General features: G+C 50.1%; 1 protein-coding gene across 1 annotated transcript; it reads left to right on the plus strand.

The window, feature by feature from the left end:
* The first annotated feature begins 1,040 nt into the window (after positions 1 to 1,040).
* Positions 1,041 to 5,704, plus strand: FASLG (Fas ligand). The gene is made up of 4 exons (XM_074152509.1): positions 1,041 to 1,490; positions 1,880 to 1,925; positions 3,808 to 3,861; positions 4,304 to 5,704. Exons 1-4 carry the CDS (start codon positions 1,041 to 1,043, stop codon positions 4,696 to 4,698), a joined length of 945 nt encoding a protein of 314 aa, XP_074008610.1. The 3' UTR covers positions 4,699 to 5,704.
* The last annotated feature ends 4,445 nt before the right edge of the window (positions 5,705 to 10,149 follow it).

Raw genomic sequence — 10,149 nt, forward strand, 5'->3', positions numbered from 1 at the left:
TTGAACACTTCCAGGGATGGGGCATCCACAACTTCTCTGGGCAACCTGTTCCAGTGCCTCACCACCATCACAGTAAAGAATTTCTTTCTAATATCTAATCTAAATCTCCCCTCTTCTCCCCTCTTTCATTTTAAAAATGTTAACCCTTTCCTATTGCTACGCTCCCTGAAAAAGAGTCCCTCCCATCTTTCCTGTAGGCCCCCTTTAGGTATTGGAAGAGGACTGTGGGATTGGAGATAGTATTTGCAAATACTAAGAGGGGCACCAGAAGCTGCTAGAAGAACCTGCTTGTGGCCCAAGGCACTGTGTGTTTCACATGTTACAACACGCTGATGGTTCAGCCTGGCAAGTGCCCTGCAGTGATTTGGCGTGGGTGAAGGCAGCCCACTGAGCCAGCTCTACTTGGGCTGTTAACACTGGGGCAGCTCTGCTGAGACCGCAGCATGGACAATGTGCTCCCAACCTCTTCTCGGTTAGGCTGTTTTTTATCACAGTGGGACAGTGTCTCTGACCAGTATTCTGTGACTCAGGATCCATACCCTGTGGAGCAGCCAAGGAAAAAGTGGGATGTGCAACAGACAGCACTAAGTAATTTGTCCTGTGTGAAACAAAACAACTCCCCAGCACCCACAGCTTGCACTTTGGATCAGGTCTTCATCCTTCTGCCAAGGGGAGAGGCAGAGCTGAGGACTCCTCCCATCTTGTGCAGGCCACCAGAGGTTTTGTCCTCTGCTTGTGGTCCAGGACACCACAGTGGAAAAGCAGCTGCCTCTGCCCGAGTGGGCTGCTGGAAAAGGTGGTTGGCTGGTGGGTGTGCGCTGGGCTGATTACTCAGCCCCCGACTGGCAGTGTAGCCCTTGCGTGCTCCCCAGGCACTTCGCTGCTGAGCATACCTGCTTCCCAAGCCTGGCCACCGAGCGTGGTTTTGTGCGAGCAGAGTCTGCTGCTGGGCTGGCCCCGTTGTGCATGTGTGCTGCCTCGGTGTGGGAGGAGCAGGCGGCTGCCCCGAACTTGCGGAAGCTCTTTGAGGTTTGCTGTTGATGCTTGAGGCTTTCATAGAGCTGCAGCATCTGAGCTGGGTGTTCACTGCTGGAGTGATGCAGGCGTATAAAGGCAGAGCTGGGTCTTCCCCCAGGGCTCTCTCTGGGACGGCCCCGGCAGTTTTTGGCTGCCATATGGAAGATCACGCCAAGCACGTCCAGTCCATCCCGCTCCCGGCCATGCAGCAGAACTTGAACTACGTGTACCCCCAGATCTTTTGGGTGGACAGCTCTGCCAACACAAGTACTTCCTGCCCCCCGCCGCCCCCCGTCGCTCCTTTCCCACCACCAGTGCCTGACCGGAGGAGAAAGCCAAGGGACAACAACAGAGAAAGGAGGAGCACTGGCTTCCTGGTGATCTCCTTGCTGATCCTGCTGGCCCTCACTGGAGTGGGGCTGAGCATGTTTCAGATTTTCCACCTGGAGAAGCAACTGGCTGAACTCAGAGAGGTGAGGTCTGGCTGGCTGGTTGCAGGGGCTCTGGGGACACAGGCATTAAAACAAACAAACAAACAAACAAAAAAACAACAAAAAAAACCCAACTTAAAATTGAGTCTGAGATGCTCAGGTGGTGCAAAACTAAGGGGCAGGCTGGTGGCATTTAAATGTCTGCCATGCCAGTGTAAGTGGGGTCGCTTATTACTGTGGGGGACTGCTCTATTGGTGACTGATAGATCTGGACATCTTGATGTTTCTGACTGCTGTGAGTTCTCTCTCCCTGTATATTTCTTAGTACTTTGAGAATTAGCTGCTCTCAAAGATAGTCCTTGGCTGCTTTAGGTGATGTCCTCATGGTCTCACTCTGCTAAGACAGTTTGTCACTCTTTTCTTTTTGACAGTCTGCCAGCACTGAACACATCCCTCCAGCTTTGGAGAAACTCATAGGTGAGTTGATGTATGTAGAGGAGGAACTCCTCTGTGCTAGTATGTGTGAATGCTCCTGTTGAACTCTTCTGCTTCCTCATCAGGGGGCAAAGACAGAATTGCAGCTCGATGCTCTAAAAGTGCTGATTTCGCTTGTTTGGCTGGAAAAGAACTTTATCTCTGGATGTGAGGATGGGGTCCTGCACCCTGCCTGCTACAGTGCTTAGAGGTGTCAGCCACAGGCTCCTAGGACAGTGTGCCTCTACCTTGGGGCCTCCCAGGCCCAGTGGGGTGACTGTACTGGGGGTACTCTGCTAGAAAAGTGAGTTTCTGGCTGTCCTAATATATAGCAACAACATGAGCAGAAGGAGAACCGAGTCGGGTGCCACATGTGTGTCTTTCTCTCCTTACTCTTTTAAGATTTTGGGAGGGTGCAGAGGGTTTCGTTTTCTTTGGGGGTGGGGGATTCACTCACACCCTTGAGAGTGCAACTTTTTCCTAAATTATTTGGTACAAGGTCTCACTTCAGCCAAAGTTAGTTGAGAAGAGCCTGGGGGGTTTTTCTTTTAGAAATGTCATTTCAGTGAAATGAAAACTTTCCACAAGAACCTGCCATTTTTTCTAAATTTCATTTAGAGAAAAAACCAAAGAGTTTCAATCTGAATGGAACAATTTAAAAATCATATTTTGAACTTCCAAGCTATTATGTTACTCTTACATTCCATGTTAACGTTATCAGTAAGGATATCCCTTTTTAAAGATGGCCAAGTCAGACATTTTCAGCTCTCTTGACAACTTTTACTAGATCTGGAAAGATTTTTTTTTTTTTTTTCCCTTGAGGATTTTTGTTAGTAGGAAAGTTAATTTCATTTCAAGTTTGTTCTGATACAGAATGAAAGAAAATTTGGAAATAACAAAACTCTCTGGAAAGGGCAGTCCTGCTTCCCATCAGCTCCCATATCAATAAATTTTGTAATCTGTTGCTTAGGGGAAGGGGAACTGTCACTTTAACTGGTGCTCAGTGCTCTGATCACAGGCTACTTTAGCAGTAGCTGAACATAAGTCTTAAATAGTAACCCTGAATTTCTTAAGGGGGGTGGATAAATAAAGCAAGCCAGGGAAATAGAGTAAAGGAGAAGGGGGGGAGGAAGGGAGAATTTAGGTGGCTTGAGAAAAGAAAAGGCCACTTCTAAAATTTGGGAACAAGGTTCTTGGAAGTAGATGGTGAGAAGAAAGGAAGGATGGAGTGGAATGGGACCCAAATACTGAGTCACTGTAACTGGCCCGTCTCTCCAAAGGGAACTGAGCCTTGGCAAAGGCAGAATTTTCCCAGCTGTGCTCTGGCTCTCTGAGGAGAAAGGTCTACCTGGCCACCAGGATGGTTTGCAGGATGTCTCAAGTGTCTTCTCTGATCTAGTTGTAAGGAGGGTTGGTACTCAGCAGACAGAAGTCCACTGCCATGGGTACATCTGCTCTCAGCAGTGCTGGACTGAAGAGTGGCAATAGAACAGGCTCATCTATGATAGAGCATGAGCAGTCACCTTGGCATAGGCCAGAGATGCTGGGTAAAGGGGAAATATTGTCCCTCTCCTACACCCTGAGCAAGAGGCCTCTGCTTGAGCTCACCAACTGAGCCATTTTAAGATGAAAGCTCTCCTTGCCTTGTCCCCTTGCTTTTGATCACATCTGGATCCTTTGCTGGAACTCTTCCATTTTTAACTCCTCCTCTTGCCCTGCAGTGTTTGCCCAAGCACCTCTGCCTCACTGCGCTAAGCCATGGTGCTTACGTTCCCTGTCTTGGTCTGAATCTGCCCCATTTCAGCTTCGTGGTTGGCTCACTTCTGCTCTCTGGGCTGGCTTCTCCATGCAGCGTATGGCTAACATATTCCCTATTTTTGTGCAGGGCAGAAGGAGCAATCAATGAAAAAGGAAGCGAGGAAGGCAGCACACTTAACAGGTACGTGCCCAGGGGCCAGCAAGATGTGGGAGCAGAGGATAGGGCAGACATGGCTGCGGGTGAGAGGGTGGCATGGTTGTAGTTGTGAGGAGCCCACCTCACACAGGCCTTCCTATTTTCCTTTCATAACATGTGTGTTCTGACAGCGGGAAGTTACTCTGCAGCTAAAATATTCCCCCCATTTACACTTTTCAGTGAGGGCTCTGTTTTTCGTTTGTTTTTTGGTTTGTACCTGGGATATGTGGGGCAGAAGCTGTCAGAAGCAGCCGGTGTTGAGCGAGGTGAAGGTGAGAGCTCCCACCAGCACAAGGGCAGGGCAGACTTGCCATGCTGCAGACAGGGGCTTGGAGAAGAGTTGACTTGTGACGTAGGGTGCGACTTGAGGAAAAAAACACACAACTGCTTGTACTTACTGCGCTTTTTCTCTTGTTTTGGTTTCCAGGGAACCCTGCCCAGCGGGATCTCCCTTTGGAGTGGGAACCCATCTCCGGCCATGCCTTCACCAATGGCATTCAATACCGTGATCAGGGACTCATCATCAATGAGACTGGCCTGTACTTTGTGTACTCCAATGTGCTTTTCAGGGGCAGTGTCTGCAGCAGCCAGCTGTTGAGCCACGTTGTCTACAAGAAAAACCCGACCTTGCCAGGAAGCTACGTGCTGATGGAGGACAAAACCATCAACTACTGTATGAGTGAGAAAACGTGGGCCCGGAAAAGCTACCTGGGGGCTTTATTCCAGCTCAGGAAGATGGACAGTTTGCATGTCAATGTCTCCAAAATTGCTCTGGTTAATTTTGAGGAATCCAAGACATTCTTTGGCTTATTTAAGCTTTAAATGGGGCTGCTTAGAGTGTGGCCAGCAGCCTCACGCATGCACACTATGTGTACGTAAGGGGTGAGACCTGCCTGAGTGGCAGTGGCCAAGCCAGGGTCTTGCACCTCGAAGCCCACCAAGAAACCATGTTCTGGCCTTCAGCATGAGAGGGCTCAACCAACTGGTAAAGGCTTGAAAGTGGACCTCTGGGAAGCACCAGGGCTGTACTGTGCCAACCTGAAGAGAATTGCACATTTTCCCCCTCCGAAAAACACAACAAACTAAAACATTGTGTGCCGAAGACCCCGTTGAAACTCACTACTTGCTACCTGAGAAGATGCTGGTGCCAGGGGCCCCACATGGTGTCACAGCTCTGGTGTGACAGCCAGCAGGTGTGCAGGGACAGCTGGCAAGTGTCGAGGAGGCTCCTTGAGCCATGCCATGCCCCACCACACTACAGGCAGTGATGTGGAAGCAAGTAGCACAGAGGCCTCAGCTGGGCGCCCTGAGCCATGGCTGGCCACCCTGCCTGGGCATTTAGCACCGCGACTGCTGTACAACAGGCACCTACCCACTAGCGGGCTCATTATGTGTGATATGTTTGTTTTGCGCTAAGTTATCGACTGTTCCCATCCCAGAAAATGTCCCCCAGCCCCTTTATTTAACTCATCCTGACTGCCTTGCAAGGAATATGCCAGAAGTAGCCCTGAGAGGAGGTCCTGACTCTGGAGAGAAACCATGACTGTGCCATGGTTGTAGGGCTGCTGGGGAGGCCACATGTTCTGCTGACAGGACCTGAACAACATGGTGATGGAGGACAGCGGGGCCCGAGGTGAAAGCAGCATATCCAACCCCCTTCCAGCCTTCATCAAGGTCTCCTGTGCAGACCTGGTCCTGCCACCCCCTGCATGGTGCAGGTGAGAGCGTGCTGGCCACCGTCAATGACATAGCTTCAGCTTTCCCCCTTGTCATGGGATATGCTCTCATGGGCAAAACACAGATGGTAAATAAAGGTATATTTTTCTAGTAAGTGGCACTGTCTTCTCCTCATTTGGGGCAGTAGGCTTCTGCAGTGGCCAAAGTCCTGGAGGCCTCTGTGATCAGGGCTCAGCACCTTACTCCTTCTCCAGAAGCATGGCAAAAATCTGGGAGCCTGACACCACTTCCTTGTCTGCTTGGTGGGGCACAGGGATGTGGGGACCAGGGAAGTGTGATGTGCACAGCACAGACCAGGCAGGTCAAGCCCTGTTTGGCCATCAGGAAGGGAACTGGTCTCAAAACACAAGTTTGACCTTGAGTGGAGCCAGACACTTGTTGCTGAGCAGAAGCGCTGCTGTCCCTAAAGGCACCAGGCTTTTCCATGTGCCCTCTGGCGCAAGCAGTACCTCCCACATGGCAGTCTGAAGGGCAAGGAAAGGAAGTGGCACTTTGGTGTTAAAAAAACCCACCCTTTTCTCACTCTGGTATCTGCTTCGTGGAACTCTTCCCTTGCATGGGTTTACCCTAGGGCTGTCTGCCATATTTCCACCAGGCAGTGACATGGTTTTCCATGGGTTTTTTGTGGCTCTGGTGCATTGTCATCTTTGCCTGTGGTCCAGGTTTCTTGCAGCTCTGATGTTGGTCGCAGTGAACAGTGGTTCTTCAGCAGCCTGCAGCATTTGCTTCCTTTTCCACGGTGCAGGTCTCAGCTTGGTGGTGTGTGGCCTGTGGTTTGCTGCTGCTTGCTTCAGGGAAACCTATTTCTTTGAAACTTGGAAGTGGACTGGCTACTAGCGTGGCCAGCATGAAGTGATTCTCTGCTCAGACAGCTGTTGCTGCACTCGGATATTTCCACTGCTTTTCTCGGGATGGAAAATGCCTCGAACGTCAAAGTTTAAGGACCTTCTTGCTTAATAAATGGATTCTCACTGTCCCTACCCCCTCCTAGTATCAGAGGGGTGAACCACATATAGTGCAGGAATGGAGGTGCTGGACCCAGACCCTGCCAGGAAAGCCTGGAAGTTGCTACCCTTTTCCGATAGCTGTTTGTGCTGTGTTGCTTTCCAAGTGACCAGGCATCCAAGTGGGGAGTGGGCATCTGTATGTACACGTGCCCGCAAGCTTGCAGCTATTTCTGTAGCAAAAGTAGCTGAGCACATTGCATGCTTCCTTTCTTGACGGGTGAGCAGCTCGGAGGGAGACAGGGAATTCTGTGCCCAGAGGGAACCCAGGCTGAGGTTACGCTCTCTGCTGGGACTGTATTGGTGAAGGGCTGGAAAGCTCCCAAAGGTTTCTATAAGTCAGCAGACAGTAACTCATCTGGACTGTGAACGGGGTCAGCTCTGGGGCAGTATGTGGCAGCTGCTATCCCTGCACATCAGGAAGAGGCAAGGATCTGTTAGGTTTATTTATCTGAAATGCTAAAGGCAATGCAGACCTGCATGTTTCAGAGACAGGGGCACAGAGGGGTGGACAATTGAGTTATAAATAGTTCTGGGAGCTCCTGAGGTGGACAGAGCTGGCTTATCCTCAAAGCTAGGTGCTGCTAGGCTTGCTCCTGAGTCAGAGAGTGGCTGTGACTGTCTTGAGTCAGTGTCACGGCTGCCGGTAAGACACGTGTTTCTGCTTTGTGATCCCTTCCTCAAATATCACTCTAAACTGCCCAAAGCGAATCCGCTACTTAGTTTGTGGGCTCTGAATACAGCCTCGAAGTAAGGTTGCGACAGGATTATACAACTTCAAACCGCACAGAGTCAGTTCATAGACTGCTCATACCGCAATGGCTTTATTAAAAAGTCATCTGTTTAGCTAATGAGCAGTGTGTTTAATGAAGTACTTATTGTTACCATTAAATACTTAATGAATATTTAATGCTGCTATTATTAACAGCTCTTGAGCTATATTTAAAATTATTTAATAAAAATATTCAAATTATTGAAGTTTAATTATCAAGTATTTTGTTCCCTCCCCAGCAAGGGAAGGGTGTCTGCACTAGAAAGGGTATCCCAGGTCCGTCAGCAGGGCTGGCCATTGTGATGAGTGGGGTTTTTTCCTGTCTTGAGGAAAACAAGTGACTCTTCCCTGCGGGTCATGTTTCTGGGTTCTAGTGGTCTGAGCTGATCTCCTCTCTCCTGTGGGAGCAGGCTGGGCCACCTGTGAAGGTACACCAGGGTTTGGGGCCACAGGGCCCCAGAGAGACTGTCCTCTGTGGACAACAGTGGCTGACAAGAAGTGACAAGCCCAGACCATCTCCCGATAAGAGGTTTCTGGTCTGCTCCTACTGGCTGGGGGTCTTGTGGTGTTCATAGCCTTTCTTCCTAGGCATAGGCATACTCTTCTACGTGCTCCAGCCTGAGGGATGTGGCCAGCAGACAGCTCTCATGGTCAGCTGAGCCCTTTCCAGGAGGTGCCTGTCCCTTTGGGTGTGCAGCTGGCCAAATCAGGGCTCTGCTTGACATAGAAACATTTGTGCTGCTATGTGGCCGAGAACAGCAAGCTGCTTGCTAGAGATACGGCCTCTTTTGTGGTTGATGTTTATCAGATGGTGCATCCTATTTACCTACCCCAGTGGGGGAGAGGGGAGAACAGCATTCTAGTGTCTTAAAAACCTTGGGTAGGGTCAGCATAGGGGCAGAAGGGACTGCATTCATAGAAAGGACTGTATGAATAGTGTCATTGCTGCTTCTACAGCAAAAGTGCAGTGCAAGCAAAGGGATGTCCAGTGAGTCCTGAGGGACAGAGTATAAGCAGAGAGTGAGGCAGGATGAGCAATGAGCAGGGCTGGTGTGTGATGGGTGCTGTTTCTCACAGATCTGTGGAAATGGGAGGTGGTGGGCTGGCAAACAGCCCTGCCAGTGCCTGCTGCAGCTCTGCTTTCCCCAGCGGAGAAACCCCCATCAGAGAGGGGGAAATATTCCCTAGATTTCTATGGCCAGCAATCCTCATATCAATACTGTATATTGCATCTGTGTGTCCTGACTCTTTACCAGTCCATAGAATCATAGAATAGAATCATAGAATGGCTAGAGTTGGAAAGGACCTTAAAGATCATCTAGTTCCAACCCCCCTGCCATGGGCAGGGACACCTCTCACTAGAGCAGGTTGCTTAAAGCCCCATCCAGCCTGGCCTTGAACACTTCCAGGGATGGGGCATCCACAACTTCCCTGGGCAACCTGTTCCAGTGCCTCACCACCCTCACTGTAAAGAATTTCTTCCTTATATCTAATCTAAATCTCTTCTCTTCCAATTTAAAACCATTGCCCCTTGTCCTGTCACCACTCTTCCTGACAAAGAGTCCCTCTTCAGCTCTTCTGTAGGCTCCCTTCAGGTATTGATAGGCTGTTATAAGGTCTCCCCGGAGCCTTCTCTTCTCCAGGCTGAACAACCCCAGCTCTCTCAGTCTGTCTTCATAGGAGAGGTGCTCCATCCCTCTGATCATCCTCGTGGCCCTCCGCTGGACCCGTTCCAACAGGTCCATGTCCTTTCTGTGTTGAGGACTCCAAAGCTGGACACAGTACTCCAGGAGGGGTCTCACGAGCGCAGAGTAGAGGGGCAGAATCACCTCGCGAGACCTGCTGGCCACACTTCTCCTGATGCAGCCCAGGACACGGTTGGCTCTCTGGGCTGCCAGTGCACACTGCCTGCTCATGTTGAGCTTCTCATCCATAAGCACTCCCAAGTCCTTCTCCTCGGGGCTGCTCTCCAGCCATTCTCCACCCAACTTGTATTTGTGCCTGGGGTTGCCACGTCCCAGGTGCAGGACCCTGCACTTGGCTTGGTTGAACTTCATGCAATTTGCACGAGCCCACCTCTCCAGCCTGTCTAGGTCCCTCTGGATGGCATCCCTTCCCTCCAGCGTGTCAACTGCACCACCGAGCTTGGTGTCAATGTCCATGGTCAGTCATGATGGGGAGGCAGGTGACTGGTGCACAGCAAAGGCCTGAAGAACATCTGTAATGCAAAAGCAGAAGGGACAGTTGCTGATCTCCAGCTGATCTCCGGCATGTGCTGAGGCATCAGGGTGTCAGAGGCAAGAAATGGAGCAACAATGTGGACTGGCTCTCAGCAGGCTTGCTCGGATACACATCTTGGCTCAGAAACCTCACAGTTTAGTTGTTGTATTTAGTTGGAACTGGAACTGTTGAGATGTGTTATATATGACGGTTTCTGTAGCCCTCCCAGGGAGAAGAGAGAGCATGAGTAAGAAGGAAAGAATTGATATGTCTGAAACCACTCAAATCCTGTGAGATTTCAGACAGCAACCTTCTATTTGATCTGGCAAGTTTCACTGTTGCTTTGGTTGTTTTTTTGGGAGGTTGATTTTTTTGTTCATTTATTCATTTATCTGAAGCCAACCTTGGGCTTTCTAAGTTTCTGTTACAATATCTTGTGGGTTTACTTCTTCCAGCCCATGGAGATGTAAAGACTCTGCCAAATTTTTACTAGGTTGGGAAGGAGCATTGCCTAGTGGTTAGAGAGGGGAGAAAAAGGGA

This window comes from Numenius arquata, chromosome 8 (assembly GCF_964106895.1).
Source record: "Numenius arquata chromosome 8, bNumArq3.hap1.1, whole genome shotgun sequence".
Taxonomy (NCBI): domain Eukaryota; kingdom Metazoa; phylum Chordata; class Aves; order Charadriiformes; family Scolopacidae; genus Numenius; species Numenius arquata.